General features: G+C 42.0%; 1 protein-coding gene across 6 annotated transcripts in view; it reads left to right on the top strand.

Annotated features, from left to right (window-relative positions):
• Positions 1-21,248, top strand: part of LOC130170627 (cAMP-specific 3',5'-cyclic phosphodiesterase 4D-like) — a 97,841-nt gene that overhangs the window by 43,637 nt on the left and 32,956 nt on the right. For 2 of the 6 annotated variants that reach the window (XM_056378120.1, XM_056378118.1), the window contains exon 1: positions 15,522-16,056. The exons of the other annotated variants lie outside the window; for them this stretch is intronic. In XM_056378120.1, the coding sequence (XP_056234095.1) occupies positions 15,884-16,056 (173 nt within the window). In that variant the 5' untranslated portion in view covers positions 15,522-15,883. Of the gene's footprint in view, positions 1-15,521; positions 16,057-21,248 lie in introns of those variants that run through there. 6 annotated transcript variants of the gene reach the window in all.

Raw genomic sequence — 21,248 nt, 5'->3', positions numbered from 1 at the left:
GAAACAGACAGAAATAGAGCTCTTACAAAAAGCATCACGGTTATAGTCAAAATATTCCAGTGGGAGGGTCATATTTGCTTTTGTCTGCTGCCATCTTAAGCACATCAGTGATAAGCATCTGGACAAACACTCCTGTCACCCACATACATGCAGATGAACTCTGACACACAGTCAACGTGATCTCTGAATCCCTGAAAATGACCATAGTGTCAACCGGTCTGATGTGATGTTTGTTGGGAATAGATGAGAAAAACACTGTGGTTTACATGTGAGGTGACTGAATGAACTGTGTATGTAAGGTAAGAGCAACTTGTGTTTAGAGTGTGCTACTTATCAAGGGAAATGTTTAGGTACAAGCAGAGTTAGGACTTACGTATGTTTGTGTATTTTGGCTGCGTTCACAAGGTTTTGTTTTGGGTAGAGGAGGTTTGGGTCAGTGGCCGTCTGTGGGTCAAAGATGAAACTCTGCTTGATCTCTGTTTTTTCCATCACCCCCCCCCCCCCCCCCCCCCCCCATCTCCTCTGGGAAAGCACTATTCACTGGAGATACCAGTAAAAGTTTAAGTGACATTTCCAGAGTTCCTGTTATCTATTATCTCAAGCGGGCTCTGTTTTTAGACAGAGTGGGGCCCCTCTGACCAGCGTAATGAAAATCTATCCAGGCTGCAGCCTCTCAACACCACACAGCTCTGGCATGTGTCTACACACACGCAGAGCTGTAATCACTGGTTAATGTTTGTGCACTGATGGACTGAGGAAGAAAAAGTAGATGTAAACTGTTGTGCTTGGTGGTTGCCAGTTTACTCCTGCATGAAGGGAGTGCTGGACACAGCTAGATCACCGGTGATACGAGCTAACAACGCTATAATTCAGGCCTGGCCATATTTAGGCAGGGCTCAGTGCTATGTAAACACAGCTTACCGCTCAGGGGAGGGCTCAATCCTGCACTCGTGTCCGTGTCCATCAACAGAGCTTGCAGATAGCTCGGCTGAGAAAGGTAATGAAGGTTGTCAAGCGCTAAAGAAAAAGTGGATCAGGAGAGTTTAAAGATTCCCACAAGTGTCTCTGAATATGCAGTGCATCACTACAAGACAGACCCGGGGGTTATTTTATGAAGAATGCTGCTGAGATGGACGACGTGGACTACCTGTCAGGACTGAGAGGGCTGCACAAGAGGTCAGCATAAGACAAGGGCTTTCTTAACCCCCTTTGCACGGCAGCATGAGCGAGTCCCTCTGCGAAAGCTCCGAGGAGGCTGGTCCCTTCCCATGCAGCAGCACTCAGCCCATCAAGCTGAAACCGCAGTCAACGTCTGGCTCGCCCTGCGGATCCCCCAGGATGTCCCCCTGTGACTCTCCTCGAAACTCCCCCCGCCACTCTCCTCTGCTGTTCCGCAAACTCCTGATGAACCGTAACATTGCCCTGCAGAGGCGCTTCACCTTGGCACACACACCCAGGTAGCGTTAACACAGAAGATATTACACTTTTTTTTTTTGCAGGAAAGTTGTTGTCGTACATGGATAAGATCATTTCCAAGTTTGATTATAAGTCATCTTCGGTCTTTTAGACATTGTGACCCTGCTGAACTTGAATAAACTCAAGTACATGCATTTGTTTCAGGGGCTGATAGGTAATGGGGCATGTCTCAGTATGACACTAGCTGCTTGTGCACGTTATCAACATGTGTGTCATGGGTTTGCTTTGGGAAAAAAAGCCCCATTGTCTGACAAGAAGGTAACTGTGGGAAGTCACGATTTTGTTGACGTCGGGGCTGGTGTCATCTCAATGGACCTCGTTGTTCTTGCGATGAAAGAGAGGGTCTTGTTTTGTGCCTAAGGTGTTCATCGCTGCATTCAGCAGGCCTGGCGCAGGTCAAATAGTGAGGAGAAAGGATACTATAGCAGCATACGCACTTCTAAACAGAAGACCTGGAGTCGGAGACAGGCAGGGGGAGATTAGAGACACCTCACCACAGTGAATACAGTGTTGACCTTTAATGCAACACCTTCATTCATTTCATTCCTCATGACTGAAATCAGGCAGCATGTGTCTCGTTTACGTCAGAACAGATCAAAGCTGATTAGCTGATAGCTCGAGTTGCCTAAATTGGTATTTCATGTCTCAAATAACTCAAATGTTATGTTGAGCCCCACGATGTAATGTGATTGATGGAGATTATCAGTCATTTCAGAACTGAATGTCAACTATAGATGTCAGAGTGACTTTATTAAGTCATTTTCTGATCTCTAAAATAGAAACTAACCATGTCAGCGCGAGAAAAAAAGACGTGCTGCCGGGTAGTGACATGGTGTGTAGATTTTCCATGTACACAACCATGACCTCTAGGTCAACTGAGGGAACTGGTGAGAAAGCTGCGCCGAAGGAAAATCATCCTGCTGTCTTAAGCCATCATTTTTCAGCCTCTTCTGTAAACACACGGTAAGAACTATTTTTAGGAGCATATGCTGATGTTCGTGAACAACTGTTCAAATCAGTTATTTGTGGAAAGTTATTTAATGAGCTTTAACAACATTTTGATTGTTTTTGTAGAAACGCTCACAGTGTTGCTCTTTCATCTTAATACTGAGAAGTAAGGGCATTTCCCACAGCTATCTCAACTATGTTGTTGTAAGTCATTTGATATCATTGACTTGTTGTCACCATATGGCTGCGACGGTTTCTTTCATGTGGCTGCAGGCTGTTTGCAACAGTAGTGTTGTTTTTTTCCTGTGGTTTTAAACCTTGCTGTCAGTTTCGTCATAGATTCACACGTTACATCAAAAGGAAAAAAAAAAAAAACTGCCTTTATGAACCTTTGAAAACCCAGAGGAACGTTGATCTTATGATGCAGTGTCATTCCCGTTGGAGTTATTTTGGTTACATGCATGGAGCCGACCACAGACACCATCTGCACCTTTGCTTCCTCTCATTGCTCTTCATTAATCCAGTTACTGTTCAACCACATTCAACTGACACATTTCTTATTAAACTCTGATGAGCACAGCTCCCCTGCCCGTCCAACTCACACCGACCTTTCTGAGGAAGGTAATTAAAGCTAACCAAATTTAACCAGATGTGCCAGAGAGTAAATGGGAGCAATTATTTTATCCTTTGAAATCTGAGTTCACTGAGCAGAGCAAAGCTTCAAGTAACACCACCATTAACCTACAGTATATTAACGCACTATAATAAATACATATAATAAAATGTTAGTCATTACAGTTAAAAAAAGAGCAAGCAGCTACCAGCATAGCTATATAGTTTTCATAAAAGCTGTACAGGAATTTATTTAAAACAACGTCAAAACATCCTTCATCAGGTAAACAGTATACCTGAACGCCTTTCCCTCCCCTCCCCCATACCCTGTAACTGTTTGCCTGCCTGGCTGTCTGCCTGGAACTGTAGAGGAGGCAGCTTGTAAATACGGTGTGTGTATTTACGTCATCCATCGTTACATTTCAGTGTTGTCATTACGCCGGTCGCTCGCATCAGGTTTAAACTTCTCAGTGTGGTCAGCTGCTTGTGGACCTCAGAGGGAGACCCCACCCCCCCACCCAAAAGTTCTCACACCGCCATCAGTCCAGTGCAAACAACAGCAGATTGAAGGACGCATGTTTGGCTTCACTTCACACTGACGTTGTTGTTGACCTCCAGTGTTTGTCACATTACCTGTGTCTTACTCCTGCCTGCTGTTTCAATATTCATGCATTTTTATGCTTTTGTGCCGGCGACAACGAGGACCGGAGGCATTATGTTTTCAGGCTGTTCGTCCATCGCAATATCTCAGTAACTCCTCAAGGGAATCCCTTCAAATTTGGCACAGATGTCCATATAGACTTATTCACTTATGATTAGATTTTGGTGATCATAGGTCAAAGGTCAAGATCACTGTGAGCTGCCCAGTGTCAACAGGACAATACAAGCAAAGGAAAAAATTGAGCTGACTGCAGACGAAGATAATAATAATAATAATAATAATAATAATAATAATAATAATAATAATAATAATAATGAATGATAATAATAATAATAATAATATTAATAACAACAATAAAATAGAAAAAGGAAAAAGGATTAAACCAGCATTAGATAATACATGAACCAAAACAATATGGATAAAACAAGCATTAAATAAAGTCCAAAACAAGACTGCAACTCAAAGATAAGGACAAAACTACATCTTTAGGTTGTTTTTAAAGTTAATTTATTTTCATATTTATCAGATTATTCCAGTTATTATCATAAAGTACTTTGGTTTAAATTATGGGTTTAATTCCTTGTATAACTCTTTTTTTTGGGGGGGGGGGCATTTCTTGTAATTTTTGGGGCATTTTGCCTTTATTTGACAGATGACAGCAGAGAGGTGACAGGAAATGATGGTAGAGAGACTCGGGCAAACTTAATTTATGGATCACCTTTAAAGGGTAACACTTTAAGTCCTCTTGTTTAGCGTTTATGAGCAGTATACTTACATTTAATAAGTGGTTTATAACACATTATAAAGTAGTTGTAAGCAGATACAAGGACATTTTAAATGTTAATTAATATACAGTATTTGCCAACAATTATATATGTCTCCTATGATCTTCTATATTATTACAACAGCCACTTATGGTTGTCTACAGGAGGAATTCCAGTTGTTGACAAATACATTAACACATATATCTGCTTACAACTACAGAATAGACTGCTATGAACCATTTATCAATTGTTTTGCATATAAATAATATAGGAGGACCTATTTGGGAGGGATGTTATGGTTCCATAAGTGCCATATTAAAATTGTACGTTTTTATATCAGTCTCTTAAGTCAGATTATTTATTTTACTGATACTTTGGTTTATTGTTATTATTGTAAGGTACTTCGCATAAATGCACTGACCTCTCAACAAGTTATACAACTTTTTGTTGTAGTTGTATTATGTCTCTTTGCAGCATCCTCTTTTGCAGTGTTCAGGCAGAGGTTAGGGAAGTGGTTGTGGTGGCTTTGACTGTTGCCATGCAACAAGTGTCCTTCTATCCAAAGCTGAAATGTTTGAAACTTTAAGTGCTACCAGCTAGACATGCAGGATCTGCCCTCACTGCTGCCAAGGGCTACTCCTCTCCTCTGTAAAAAAAGATGGCAGCACTGAAGAAGATGGCCGCAGCAGGGAAAACACGACAGATGTATTGTAAGGGACCAGTTTTGATGAGTCACGCACATGGTTGACAGCTGGGTGCTGGTTTCACATGGTGTAGCTTAATCTATATTATAGCACGTATCTCTGCTCGTGAGCCATATGCTGCCCTTACATAATTAAATGACCAAGAAAGGACTACAGAGGTTCCAGATTTTTTCTAGAGGTTTGAAATGCTTGAGAAAGTGATAAAAATGTCAAGAATGAAAATATAAATGCTCCCTCCAGGGGATGGCATCTGATGATGTCATAATTTACAATCATGCCAACGAATATGTTGACTTTATTTCAAGCACAGGGCTTTAACAGCTCTGTATTGGTGAGATCTCACTGCTGACTCCTTTAGGTTAAGATGTTATTGCTGGGAATCTCTTGTCGGGTTTCAGACGGAGGATGTGTATGTGTCTATGATAGGAGTGTAATCTCACCTCTGAGCCAGTAGTGTGTTGGCTGAAGCACCACCCCATGCTTTAGCTTCTGACTTATTATCATACAATGTGTGAAAAGTTAATGAGTATAGAGAAGTTGTGAAATTAGTCTTCACACTCCTCTTCTACCTTTCTCACTCTTTTTGTCGTAGTTGGCTTTTACTTCCTCATTCCTCAAGCAACAGCAACAATTTTTATCTGCATTTTTTCACTTGTTTTGCCATTTCAGACACTAAAGGATTTATTATTCTATTGAAATAACAAACTGCAGATAAGTGGAAAATGCAGTCCTATTTTAAACCATTATGTGACACTTGAAATCTCATAAAACAGATATATAGATCGGTTAACATACGTAAATGTGTGTTTGGGGCTTTTTGTGTAAAATGTTTTGCTCTGCATCCTTACATGCCCTTCATCACCCCCCACACCCCCCCCTTGCCACCCTGCCCAGCAGCAACTCTAACAATATCCCCCTGTAATTATGTAGCTGCAGGGCAGCACAAGGAGGGTGTCGGGTCAGGCGGCCCATTGATCTCACGTGTCAACGAAGGCTGAGCCAAGCCAGCTCTGCCAGACACAAAAACACCCGCCAGCCACACAGGGGAGTCAGATCTCCCTTTAACAAGTTGGGACACACCAAAATGTTACTCTGTAACTTTCTAATTGTTGGAGTGTTTTCAGTATCACAAAGCTCAGACAAGGTCAACCCTTGCTGCTTTGGAGTTGTCTTATATATCCGAAAGTGCGGCTTAAAAAAGGACCACCCTGTAATTTGATACCAGAACTTACATATCCGTCTTGTTATTGGATATCCTGTACAAAACAGGCATCATCGACAGTTCCAGAGGACTCGGTGGGCTGTCTTCAGCCCCCACAGCGACCTCAGGGGACTCCGCAAGCTCTCACACTACTGGAGGAAGAGGTCAACCCTCGCTGACGCTACCCTGCAGTATCATCGCTCTCAGCAGCAACTCAACCCTTCCCCTTTCCTGCAAACAGAGTGAGTTAGTGACTGACAGAGAAGCAGATTAACAAAGCTGCTGAAAAAGCTTCTCACCAGATTTGGAGCTGTGCTGCTAAAGACCCTTCAGGAATGTAGTCAATGTCATATCTGGGATTAGTTTATGTATTTACAGCGACAACAATCCAGTGAGAGAGAAGACACAACTGTGGAAAATCCTTGAAGCTCTCTTTCTACCCCGTCCCTGTGGAGAAACTAATTAAATATCACACTCCAATCAGCCTTGTTGAGGCTTGTCCGGGAGATCGGTGCAAGAACTCTTCAACATTCCTGAAAAGTTTACCCTCCATCCTGAGGCAGCGAGCATTAATCAGATCCGTCCTCCATCTGACTCCGTCAGTTTTGTCTCACCTGGATTCGTACCGTGTTTTGGTTTGTCGCAATCCAAAACCACATGGAGGCGATCCCCAACCGGCTGGTGATTCATGGGAGAGAAATAACAGAGTTGAAAAGTTCAAGAATCTTAATAAGATGCGCAGGTTGTTTTCTTTACAGTCCAGAGTGTCTCGTATGAGTCTGGAGCTTGAGGGACAATGAACAAAGACCTCCGATTGACAAGGAAAGGTCCGCTGACTGGTTTTGGACACGGTCGGAGACACTCGTGCTTGGGGTATGTTCCTAAACTATGCACCCTGCATCTTTTCTGTGCTCATATTCATGAGAGGGGAGTGTTCATGCAGGCTGCAGATCACAGCTACACACATGGCTCGCAGACCTGCAGTGGCAGTTAAACTATCAGGGCTACAGCAATAGACAAAACACTGTATGTGGCTGTTTTTAGATAAGACACGGTATACATTCAGTACATTCATAATTCATGTACTGTTATAGTTGATAATACCGATGTTAGCTGTGAGTGGTTTTGTAGGTTTTTTTTTTTTTTTTTTAAAGAGTTACCTTTTGGTCTGAATTGAATAGTGACAAAGAGAAGAAGAAGTATTTGTTCATGAGAAGACACAAGCTTATACTGTATTTACTTAGCATGACAGATACTAGGCTAATAAATATTATGGTGTGCAGGCATGACGTGAGGAAGAGGGATAATTGGATATCCATTTTCCTGACAGGGGTGGGAATCACAGAGTAACTCACAATGCGATACTATCACTATACGTTGCCCACAATAACAATGGTGTCACGATACAGTGATTCTGCGACTCTTGATACTGTGTAACAAAAGAAGAGAGATAACAACAGAGGCTTAGCTTAGTGCCTGGTGCATAATCAATTTGTTTTATGTAAAATTAGACTCAGGACAGAGAGTTACAGACCTCAGTCTCTGTCTCAGTCACCTTCAGGCTATAATTCAGAAGAAAATAAAATTCCCAGTGTGTAGGTGATTGTGTGTGTATTTACGTTCGGTCTCATTAGCAGCGAACTGGTGACCGCTCTGCTCCTCATGAAGCATGAACCCTACGTGTGTTTTTATCTGTGTGTTGGTATGTGAGTGTGTAAGACCTACTCTGTCGTTGTCAGGAGAAATAGAGCCTGTATGAGTGTGTGTTTGTGTGCAGGACAGTGTCTCTGGTCTGGCTGTGTGTGTGTGTGTGTGTGTGGTGTGTGTGTGTGTGTGTGTGCGTGCGTGCATGTGTGTGTGTGTGTGTGTGTGTGTGTGTGTGTGTGTGTGCGTGCGTGTGCGTGTGCGTGTGCGTGTGTGTGTGTGTTAATGTCACCTCTGTATCTGTATCGATTTTATTTGTGCCAAGAGCTTTGTAAAAGCCAAAGTGGGCCCAGACTTTCAACTTGACAGAATTCGGTACATCTGTGATTTCTCTTCTCCTGCTGTCCTGTCCTGTTCCTGTCTGTTTCTTTTTCTTCACCTTGAGTTTACCCTCATTCATTTGATAGGCGCCACCTCGAGGAGTCATGAAGTCGTGACTCTGGTGAGTCAAATTACCACGGAATCCATTTAGAGCACCTGCATGTTTTACATTGATATATGGCGCCAGTGTATCAAAGACATATTGCAAGAGGAAGTAATTGAATATATTTCAAATATATTTTTGTCCCACCCCTACTTCCTGCTATCACATCAATAGATAATATCTCAGCTGCACCATGTGCGCAGACTGTAGATCTCTGAAAAGAATGTACTTACTGTGGTAAAGAATGAAGTCTGAATTCAGAAATCAAGAAATTTGTCTAAAGCTGCAGCGGCATCCGCAAAGAAATCCACTGAGGCACATAATCCAATGTCTAGTTTGCAATAAAGGTTACGAGTCTCTTGTTTCTACTCAGCCAGAAACCTTTGCTCTCTTGGTCTGACTATCACTGTTGTTATCGTGCTGTCTATCTGCACAGCATTGTTCGAAGTTTAGGGGCCCACCCATGCCTTGTTCATATCATATGAGATGGATTGCAGAGAGGGGAAGGATTTACACTGCTTTACGTCAATGATGTAGAATCACATCCTTTAAATCTGGGTTCATTTGCCTTGAATGACAAAACTTTAGCTGACGAGTTGATGTGAATTCTACTTACAAGTCGGAAACTGATAAGCACTGTCATTTTGTTTTGATATGTAGCAATAGCATATATTCATTCTTGCAGAAGGAGAGAGTGCATGCTGAGATAACCTGGGTTTATCAGTGTGTGAATGAACAGGAGTGTGTTCCTCAGAAAGTTCAAACTGCAGAGAGGCTTCATGTGTTGAGGTGTGTGTTGGCCACTGTGTTATTAGGCATTGCTTGAGCTGAACTCTTTGCTGGCATTTTACCCAACAACCTCTGAGAGGAAGCAAGTTTTGTTTGTGACAAGTATTCAACGGACTTCCTGTTTTTACTGAAAGTCTCCCGGAGACATTTCTCAGCACGATGACCCTGAGACAAATGTTGCTGACTGAACACAGAGCTCTGAAACTCTGAGCGTTAGACCATCTGGACATGTCTACAGTTTACATTTATATACATGCATATAGGCCTCAGTTTGTGTGTGTGTGAGGCCCACTTGTTGTTACTGATGTCATAATGAGGGATGGATTGATAACAATAACACTCCGTGCATGTGTACTGAGTCATGAGCACATACGTGTGCATGTTTTCAGTACATGTTCCCATTGTGTCCATGATTTTATACATTTCGGTGTGTTGTGTTTTGCGTGTGCTCCAGTCTGTGTGTTCATGCCTGTTCCTGTCCCCGTACCGATGAGCATTAAACTGGGCTGGGATCAGTGGGCGCCACCCAGCTCTTTATTCTGCTGCTGGGTCAGTGGTTGTGACTCAGCCTCGTATACCACATCCCAGTGCTACCGCAAACACATGCGCCACCTTGACGACCACAAAGAACAGTTAAACAATTGTTGATCCAATTATTCCCTTATAAAACCGTTGTGAGTACAGAGGTGGACTTTACTGTAAAGTGCACACATACATTGTAGAAACATGATGTTTGACCTTTTGAAAAACCCAAAAATAATTTAACATGGAGCGTTTCTGATGAGAAGTGTATCTCTAAACCAATAATCATTTTGGAGAGATAGTGGATTTATCGTGAAGCATTTTCATTATTTTTTATCAGGCTCTACACTGTGATTATGTTCATCCTTCACTTATTTCTATATTTTAATACACGTGTGAGCCGAGTACAGTAGTTCAAAAGTATCTGTAAATTTTCATGTTAGCAGCCACTACCTTCACTATGTTCAGAAAAAAATATATCTTAAATCCCACTTCCTGTATTTGATTTGCTTTTAATCCCTCCAGGATGAAGAGGAGACTTTTTATTTTTATGTCAAACACTATCATACGTTTGACTGTGCTGTGTCTGGGAGTAGTTCGAGGTTTTAGTTAAGAAGAGAGGATGATGAAATGATGCTGTTGTAATGTCAGAACGTTTCTTAACGATGTAGCCTTCTGAATTAGCATGTAACGGTTACCACGGATGATAAAGAACTGTCATTGTTCTTGATGGAAGAGTTTGCTCACAGTGCGAGCAGACACTGTCTCCTGAAATCTTGTCTGAGCGGCCTCTACGTGACGAGCAGCAGCAGACACCTGACCACTGTACAAACCGTCATGTTTGTTTGGAAGGAAGCAGCTTTGGATTGCAACGTTGCACTGAAAGGATGTTGTTGTGTGTGAAATGTTAACAATCTTATCTTGAAATGTTGATCTGCTGATGTTGGATTTTTTTATTTTTTTTGATTTAGTCAAGGGTGAGAGATATATGGGAAATTTGTAAATGCTACTGTTATGATTTGGCAGATTGTCAGAGTGACTTCCCAAGAAAAAATGAGTCAACATGTACAACAGCCTGATCATTTACACATTAAAGGTGACGGCGGTCAGGTCATCCTAACTGAAGCAGCCTGTCAGTACAGCACCGCTCCCAGCTTATCATCCAGTGCACTCCCAGTAAGAGACATGTTTATGACCCAGTGCAGCCACAGCTGAGTCCAAGCACAGTGAGAGAGATAAGGAATGGGGGGTGTGTGTCTGTGTGTGTGTGTGTGTGTGTGTGTGTGGGGGGGCAACAATAACACAACAGACCCTCAAAATAAAACCCCCGAGCCTGGAATAGTTCCCCAGCTTCGCCAGCCTGGCTGCACATAACACATATAACACACGTAACACGTGAATGTGACATGTGTTTCTTGTTTCTCATGTACACACACACACACGCACGCACACACACACACACACACACACACACACACACACACACACACACACACACGCACACACATTCAAGTGCACCCTGTAACAGCCACCCGTCCCAAAATACATATTGATTGTTCCACCAGAGAACTGCTGTAGGTACTTTGAGGTCGTGTTGCCAAACTAGACGTTGTGTTGGAAAAACAGTTGAGAGAAGTTCAGGCTTGAGTCGATTTTTGTCCTTCTAGTTGAGATGTGATGTAGGAGATATTTATGCTGGAAAAGAAGTTCGCTGGCCAGAGGTTTCATTTATAACAACTGAAACTTCAGATCTCTCCTTCACCATCGTTTCAGTGTTGAAAATACACATAAAAATAGTAGTTTTCATGATACTGACTCTTATTATTCTTACAGTTTCTGCCCTGTCGCCTTGCCTCGAGTTTGTACTTTGTGTCTCTCCTAAAGATAGTGTCGAGGCGTAGAGCGACCTCTGCTGGGCGGTCACTCACCTCCAGCACACATTCCTCACATTAAAGTGGAAGTGAATCTGGGTGTTGGATATGCTGAAGTACGTTTGGTCAACAAATAATGGCTCAAAACAGGAGAAAAACTAACAGAAAATGCCCTCTGAAATAACACACACTGGTTAACTGTGACTCCAGGTTGTGTGTTTTGTGGGAGGCACAAGAGAAGCAGCGTGACTTCAGTCCCGCAGAAGGAAATAAATGTGTGTATATGAACCACGGCTGACTGACACCAGGATCCTCTTACAGCCGCCACATGCTGGCACAGAAGGAACCTTAAAGACGCATAAACACTGAGCCTTAAGATGCATGTCAGCGTGAGCACTGCCTGTGGAAGTCCAAATCAGAAACATAAAAGTCAGAATCAGTGCGACTGTTTCTCTCCCACACCAAGCCTCTCGTGTCTGGTTAAAGACGTGTAACCCTGTAACAGCCAACTGAAACAAAAACGCTGCGTGGCTGGAAGTCACTGCTCTGTGCTCTCAGCTCAGTGTGTCACCTCACAAGTTTCTCCACAAGGTGGGGCAAGACCACCTGTTCTGTTGTTGCAAATCCAGTGCAGTGAGAACAACACAGAGATATACTGTATATATATATATATAATATATATATATATAACTGTTTAAGCAGTCACAACTACCATGTGTGTTCAGTGGTAGGGAAACCCTGGGATATGTTAGTGTTTTTAAATGAAGAATGACTTACTACAGGATTACTCTTTTAGACTGTACTGAAATGTTGTTTCCTCTCACTTTATGATTTGATTTATGTGGCACAATTTCACAGACAAAAAGCATTTGTACATAAAAACAGGATAAAAAATACCAGGAAACTTCCAGTGAGGTTAAACATGTATTTTTGATGCTGAAAAGGACTTTGTGTCAAGTTTTACTGATGTTATTTTGCAGGTCAGTTTGGTTTAGCCAGGAGAAATAAAGTAAGTGAAGCATGACAGAAAGCTTCTTTAAGAACACATAACCTTGTCTGACTACACTATGAGCTTCCTGTTTTCAAGAAGATTTTTGTTTTGCTTTTTGAAGCCCAGAGCCTGAAGCCCTGTGGCCTCATTGGACTGTTTATACTCAGTGAGAAGCTGAAAGTGTCTTGGAAGTTTCTCTAAAGCGAAGAGAAAACAAGACGAGACTGAAAAATAGTAGAAAAGTAGTGAATGTACCTTTTTCTGACCGATATCTGATATTTTATGTCAGAATAAACTTGGTACAGACACACACAAACACTTACATGACACTCCTCCCCGGCAGCTTATTCTCATTAGCAGAGGTAATGTTGTCATAGGAGCCGGCAGCCAGCTGGGCCGTAGAAGTCATTCTGCTGGTGGATCTGGTTACACAGCGGCCTCACAAACACCTCATTCTCAGCAAACCTCCATCCCGCCGTCTGTTTCGAGGTCCAACATGTTTCACAAGCATGTTGCACAAGGAGGGAGGAGAGCATTGGTGCGAAGGGTCGGGGGTTTACCATAGTTTAACCACAAGGACAAAACTTAAAATATCTAAATATGATACCAGCAATCACAGGGTGATAAACCAAACATTTATGTCTCGGTATTAGAAAATGGTCACAAAGAAAGATTGGTGGAAAAGGTGGGAGTAGGAAGGTTGAGTGAGTAATGGTATTCAGGGGTTTAAGTACAATTTTAGTAATTATTACCATGATTTTAAACTTTAATCAAGTATCATTTGTATATAAATTGGACCTAGGAAAATAAACACTTATCATAGTGAAAGGTCTCCAGAGGCAAAGTCATCCCACACAGGAACCGAGTCACGAACCTTTGTGAATCACTGGGGAAGGGTCACTTAATAGAGAACAGGGAAACACGGCCAGAAGGACACAATGGATGGGCGCCTATTAATTAACGGGACAGGTGGAAGTGTTCAGTGCATTGCCAGACAGGTGGCAGCAGGTGAAAGCAGCGGCCTCATGCTGCTCCGCTTCTCGGGAAACCCTTATGCTGAGCTGCTGGAAACTGGACGGCTCTGACTAACTGAACCTGACCTTCTGCGGGAGGGAAAAAAAAAGTGAAGTGCATTCTCTGTGGGTGTTGGAATACACCAGAGCTGTTCTTTGTAAGTTTTTCTGTTTATGACTTTAATCAACAAAATCTCGGTGTGTGGCGAGCGTCCACTTGCTTGAACCCAGGATTGCTCCAAGTATGAGGCCAGAACAGTGTGGACTGACGCCTTTGTGTCTGTAACAAGTCGCTTCACCCACGTGAAGATGTTCATGTGTGTCAGGGTCTTGTTTATGTGTCAGTGATGTGAGCATTATACTGCACGGCTGTCAATGTGAATGAATACAGTCACACAGAATACAGAGTAGTTCAGGATAATCGCTCAATAGACTGTGGGATGTAACAGAAGCCTGATTTGATTTAAGTTGGTAAGTGAGCTACTTTCGTCTCCACAAATGCGGAGGAATCTTTTCCCGATGGCCTTGAATTTTTTTTCATATTTTAGAACAACTGAGCCATAATGTAGTGCCACGTCAGGGCACTCATCCTCATTCAGCGTGGAAATGAAATAATAAGAGCCCACAGCTGGTACTAACTGATGTCTTCCAGCTGGTATAAAAATCAGCCAATAGTAGATTACAGGTTCAGTATACACTTTAAGTCAAACTGAGGCAAGTCTATATGTTAAAGGTCAAAATTAGTTGATATTTAACCAAAACCTTGTGTTGGAATGAAATGAAAACAAAATTATAATAACAACACACCTCTCTTATTAAGGTATATCAGGACAGAGCTGGAGCTTGAGTGGAGACATTTCAGGCAGCAGCTTTCAAATGAACCTGGTCAACTCTCGAAGCTGAAGATCAGGCTGAAACATCTGACTCTGCCTTCACGTTCTCACCACGCCTCCACTTCTGCCAACTCAGTTTTTAAAACGTCTGACGTTGTGAAGCCCCCCGCACCTCCACCTCCACCTCCACGTGCCTGCCAACACGTCCAACTCGGCCGTCTGTCCTGTGTCTCAGAAGACAAATATTTGTCTGTGATGTCGACAGCAGTGAGCCGGTCAGTTGGTGAGCTCATCGGGTCCATGTTGAGACTGGTGCTGGTGTTGAAACTGGTGCTCCAACGCTGCAGTTACTGGGAATTATAAAAAATACACCTGATGTTACTGGTGAAAAAAGTTCTTTACATTCGACAGTTCTAAATGAAAATAATAGAAAGTATAGTTATAATATAAATATAATATAGCCTAGTTATATTTATAATATCAGATTTAACATCTGTGAAGTCAGATAAAAATGAAAAGAAAATTGAGGGAAACTTTTTTATAGTAAGAAAAACTGTAGACAAGGATTTGATTGTGATGGTTTGAATTTTGAAAAAAAAAAAACATTGTACGTTTTTTTTTATTTTGGCAAGACATGTATTTGTGTGTGTGTGTGTGTGTGTGTGTGTGTGTGTGTGTGTGTGTGTGTGTTGTGTGTGTGTGTGTGTGTGTGTGTGTGTTTATGTTTACTGAGCATGTAGTTAAACAGGAGTCTCTCTTACACACTGCACATACCATTCTGCACATGACCACACACACCTACAGTCACACATACACATGACACAAAGTCGCACGCACACCACATGCATCTACTATAACCACAGACCCCCCCCTCACTCACTCACTCACTCACTCACTCACACACACACACACACACACACACGGATGTAGTTCATGTCTTTTTTAAAGCCTCGGGAGTCCATGTGCTGGAAGGAGGAGACAGACAGAGAGAGCCATAGAGAGACGGAGGGAGGGAGGGAGGAGTGTGTCTCCGGAGAAGGGGAGAGTTCAGTCCTGAACTCCTCAATGTGGATTTGAAAAGAACCGCTTCGCGCTCTGTTCACATCCAGGTCTCCAAACCGCATGAAACAGCAGCGCGTCGCTGAGGAAATGACTCTGAAACCCACAGTGCTGTGACCTCCTCCCCTTTGCTTCTTCAGTCTCCCCTCGTCTCGGACTAGAGGCATGCCGCTGCAACACACCGAGGAGGGCTCTCCTCCGTCTGTCCGCGCGTCAATGGAAGTCTGGTGCGGCGTGAAGCGAGAGGAGAGAGCGCACGAGAGCCGAGGAGCAGAGGGGCGCCCGGAGGAGGAGGAAGAGGAAGATTAGTGATGAACAAAGCCGAAGGGAGAGAAAACCAGCCACAAACAATGAGTTTACCGACTAACTGTGTGTATCCGGCCCCGTCGGTCCAGGATCGCTACTTCAAAGCGCGGAACGGGAATATCTGCGGGTCCCCGTGCGCCGTGAACCGGCCCATCGACATCGTGCAGAAACGCAGGCGGTAGGCCAGATGTGGTTTCAGTCCAGATGTTGTTGTTGCACAACTCTAAACACACCGCTGTCTGTTCTTTTTGTTTAAAACAAAAGTTTCACATTTCTTCCTCTGACAAACACTCATGATATATAATGAGTAGAAATGAATAGAAATGTAGAAACAACTTAAAATCAACACAGCTTTACTTAAAGCTACTTAAAGCGTGTGGCATTCAGTGGTGAATTTTAGTGTATTTATAATCATCCTTTACCTCCTGTGGTAATATTTCTATAAGAAGCATAGTCACAGCAACATTAATGCAATCCAATACCTCAGAAACAAACAGTGCCAATGTGAAATTTATAATAATATTAAACATACATATGTATATATAAAGATTTAGAACAGGGGGCACATCAGCATTAACTTCTTATTCAGACGTTAGACATCATTACATTATCAATTGGATTTTACATACATTATTGCACTCACTTAGTTCTTATTATGTGTATTGTTTCTACCTCCTCTACAATGTCTGTAGCACTCAGGACTGCCTTTATTATCTTCTGATCATTATATGTCATGTTTGTGATTACAGTATTTTTTACTTTGTTACTGCAGGGGTTCGTATTGTGTCAGGGCTGCTCCATGCTTGCACTGAATCTGTGCTAAATCAACCATTGAATCATTAGTATTCAAAAGAAAAGTACAGCACTGTAGCTTTCTTGTAGCGATCCTCCTTCCAGGTGCATTTGGAGGAAAAAGTGTAAATTTTTTTTTTTACCCCTTAAATATTTCTGTAATATTCCTGATGAGATTCAAAGAGCTTCAGTGTTGCTTGGTGTGTAACATTTATCGTGGCCTTGTATCTATCTCCTCACACTGAACTCACAGTACAGTACATAATGGTATCTAATGATATTTTCATTTAATCTCACAGTATCTGTGCGGTCACCATTTGCCTGTGCTACTCAGTAGTGGGTTTACTGGGGCTTGTTTGGTATTTGTACCATATGGTTGTAATATTTCATCACATAATGTTATGAGCGGGCAGATATAATTTACACCACTAAATCTGAGTGATTTCATCCAGAGCGATTTACAGTAGTGAGGTCAGTTTTCCTTTTCTTGGCAAAATGAGACACACAACCAGGTGTTAGAAGGTCAAGAGTCAGAGTCTGCATCTCTCAAGGAACAGATTGAACAAAACCTCTGCTCTTTACTTCTCAGAACTAAATCAGTTTAATCCAGGATGTCAACATAATGTCCGCAGTCAGCGTCGTCTATCTGCCAAGTTCCTTCAGAAGAAATGATGCCGTCAGACAGTGGAGCTGAGTTCAGACTGAATTAATGACTCAGTTTGGGTTTTTAAGTGCTGTTTTATAAGTTTAATGGTGAGTCAGACAAACTGGTGTGGTTTTAGAGGAAGATCTGAATCAGTATCAGTATCAGTACTACTACCGAGAATGCACATACAAAACAATTTGTTTCACTTGTTTCTTATCTGATGGTATAAACAATGCAAATTCAATTCACATTTGTATCTTCTTGTGGTTTGTCAGATTTGTGTTATGGATGACCCCTCAGTGCCAAGTGAGTGCCAGGGAGGGAGGGATAAGTTGTTGAGTGAAATTGAAGTTGAGATGCTGAAAACAAACTAAATGAATAATGAACAAGGGTAATAATTGTGATTTTATTCCTGTTTTATCTTTAAAAACATTCAATTCAAAATATTCCCAAAAAATTGGTAGCCTGCATATATATTTTATTTCCATTTTCAAAGCATATGATGATGTACTGGAACTAATATAGTTCACGTATAACCACACACAACTCGCACACACACGCATCAGCAGATGAGTATACCTGAGAGTGGCTGCTGCCTTAAGAGTCACAGAGGGCTGAGTGACTAATTTTGCAGGCGGCGTTTCAGAAAGTCATGACGACATTTGCTTTGTTGGGTGGGGAGGGGGATCAAAGTGTCTTTATAATGTCAACCCACCAATAAAAAGCCTTCAAAGGGAGATTGCTAATGAACGCCGAGTCCAGACGTATTTATAGGGCTGATGGATCAACCACATGTGTGGAATAACACAGCCAGAAAGCAGCGGAGAAAAGTAGAGAGCACACTATAATCGTCCAGATCCCTGTAACCCTGCACCCTGTGTAGTTTCCATTAATTCCTAGATGGAAACATACCGCTCCCATCGTCATTGATTTACCTCATGAGGTTGGAGGTTTTACAGTTAGTTTTGGCAAAGAAGCATCCGTGTGCATCTGTGTAGATATTTAACTTCTGCGTTCAGGTTCGTGATGAGGCAGGGGTGGCCATACCCTGCAAGTGTCTCCTCGTATTATGTCCTGTCATTAAGGTTGGGTAATAAAAAGATAATGAGACAATATACATTTCTCACCTATTAGGTTAGTTGCAATACTGTTTATACTGTGGAAGCTCTCACTTTGATATCTATGAGTGTATTAGATCATTGAGGACAATATTCAGGTTAGAGACTGTCACATTAGTGACATCACAGTTTTCCTGAGCCCAGGGTGACGTCTTGTCTTCACGTCTTGTTTTGTCCCAGTATTTAGTTTTTGATGATATAAAACTTAGAAAAGGAGCAAGTCCTCATCATTGACGAGATGGAGCTGGAGCTGCAACAATCAGTTGATTAATCATTAGTCATTCGACAAAAAAAGAATTGACAGCTATTTTGATAATCAATTAATCCTAATTTGTCAAGCAAATATTAATATTTCATCTCATTTCATCTTTTATAATGTGAGGAATCACTGATCACTGATTTACTCTGTTTTATATAATTGTAAACCGAATATCTTTGGGTTTAGGTTCGGACAAAACAAGATATTTCAAGACTTTTTCTTAATTAATTTTTGATTTAAAAGAAAAATCAACTGATTAATCAATAGATTGAAAATATAATCAACAAATGAAACTATATTAAAAATAATCGTTAGCTTCAGCCTCCAGATGGAACCAGAATTAATTCACTGGCTGTTAACTAATCAGTTAACAGCCTAATTGTTTCAACTCTAACTGGGAGGTACTGAGGAGATGAGCTGTTTTGTGACAATTTTAGATTTTTATGGGTTTTTTCTTTTTTTAGTTTTTTCCCGTCACTGTCACAAAAGATCCTGATTTCTCAGGTTGCCTCTTTATTTTACCGGTTTCAGCAAAACCACACTTCCTCTTTGGTCGTCACTTTCATTTCATTTAAAATGATGTGTGCAGTGAAAGAGGATTTCATCCATGTCTCTCCTGCCTCCTGACATACTTGGCCTGTCCAGCTCTTGTCATGAGCAGATCTGCTTCCTCAGTGGTGATGATGAGGCCTGATGTCAGACTCTGACTTACTCATCATGTTTCACCTCCCAGCAGACATCACTGATGTCAACTAGACACTGGCTCACACTGTGAGAACGGCAGGTCACAGCTCATCAGTCTTGCAATAATAATAACAATGACAATGTTTCTGCTTATATTCATCGAGCAGTGACTAACATTACCCTGCGCTGAAACATCAGAGCAACACAACAGCTCCATCAGAAAATGACTGAAAATGACCTTTCAGTGTGTTTGAAGTGTCGTGTAGATGAATATAATCCAATAAATTAGAGGTGCGATGTGATATTTCTGATGGCAGACAGGATTTAGTTGCTGAGGTCAGAGGCGTTTTGCTCCTAGCGTGTCGGTGGCAGTTGTGGTGAAATGTCTCGTGTATGTGCAGCCTTTTGCTCTTCGCTGCACTTCACATGTCGCAGTTCATTGTATTTCCACAAAAAAAAAAAAAAAAAACACACACACACACACACACACACACACACACACACACACACACACACACACACACTTCACTGTTTGTGTTTTAGTAAAAATCTTCCGATTGTTTGAATCGTTGCCCTTTTTTCCTGCCATGCAAACCACAGTTTGAATTTTAAATTGCCGTTTCCCACTGTGTTTTGGCAAAGGGTAGTTAGTCATGTAGTTTGAGGAAGTAAGCCAATTTGTATTTTTAAGGTTGATGGGTTGGTTTTCTGATTTCTTTTTATTGAAGCTGTTGATGATATAATATATTCACATTTGACATTTTTGTATTCAGTGCCTCGGATGTATCTTCTCTCTCAATCTTGTCCCACTTTTACTGTTGGTGTATCAACGAGGATTTCAGTAATTCCGTGTTTCGCCTAGAGGTTTATTGTGTTTCGAGGAAAAATGGAAAAGTATCTGAAGCAGAATTTGAAGCACAGTTCTTCTCTGGCTTAACTTGAAGCTACATCTACTGTACAGGGGAAGAAAAGGCTTGAGAGCAGCTTTGCAAACTGAGCCCAAGGTGTGTAAAACTGATCCACTTGCATATCTGCAGCAAAATTCTCCAACTGGGCCAACTTTCATACCAAGTCAAAACTTAACTAACCTAAGCAGAGCTATTTGGGTCGGCTGTGGTCGGGTGGTAGAGCAGGTCGTCCACCAGTGCGCGTGTGTAACTCTCCTTGGGCAAGATACTAAACCCGATATTGCCCTGGATGTATCATCGCTGCGTACGGTGGTAGAAAAAGCGCTGTATGAATGTGTGTGTGTGAATGGGTGAATGTAGCTTGTAATGTAAACTGCGTCCAAGTGCAATCTGTTTATTTTCAGCGGCTGCTTCATAATAAAAGCCAATGAATATTTCTTCACCGAAAGGCTTTTACTGTGATGCAAACATGGTAGTGTTGAAATAAATGTTACTAACAACTGCAGCCAGTTAGCCTAGCTCTTAAACTGCTCTTTCTTTGTGTGCACCTCATTAAAACAGAAGAACTTTCCACAACACAACAGCTATAAACAAGTGACACTCTGGGAGACATTACGGCTTTTGAACCATCTGAAACCTCCATTATATCATACATCAGATGAGGGATGGCAGTCCAACATCTGTGCCGCATATCGGTTTAACTCTGTCTGCATGCAGCCCGTCCCTCCCTACAGCTCAGAAATCAGATCTGACCTTTGGCGGTGTCACAGCAGGTTTGCCAGCCCTCTGGGCCTCAGCCCATGTCAACACACTGCGACATGACGCACAGCTCGCTCTGCATGAGGTTAAAGGCCACTGCAAGCTGCCAGCATGTTGCCACATAATGTAAATGAAGAGTCACGTTAGCTGTGACAGGGCACGAAAGTCATGCTCACCGTGAGTACTGTATGAGTCAGCGGGGAA

The sequence above is a fragment of the Seriola aureovittata genome, chromosome 6, assembly GCF_021018895.1.
Source record: "Seriola aureovittata isolate HTS-2021-v1 ecotype China chromosome 6, ASM2101889v1, whole genome shotgun sequence".
Lineage (NCBI taxonomy): Eukaryota > Metazoa > Chordata > Actinopteri > Carangiformes > Carangidae > Seriola > Seriola aureovittata.
Note: the sequence above shows the minus strand (reverse complement) of the source record. Positions and strands in the feature narration are given on the sequence as shown.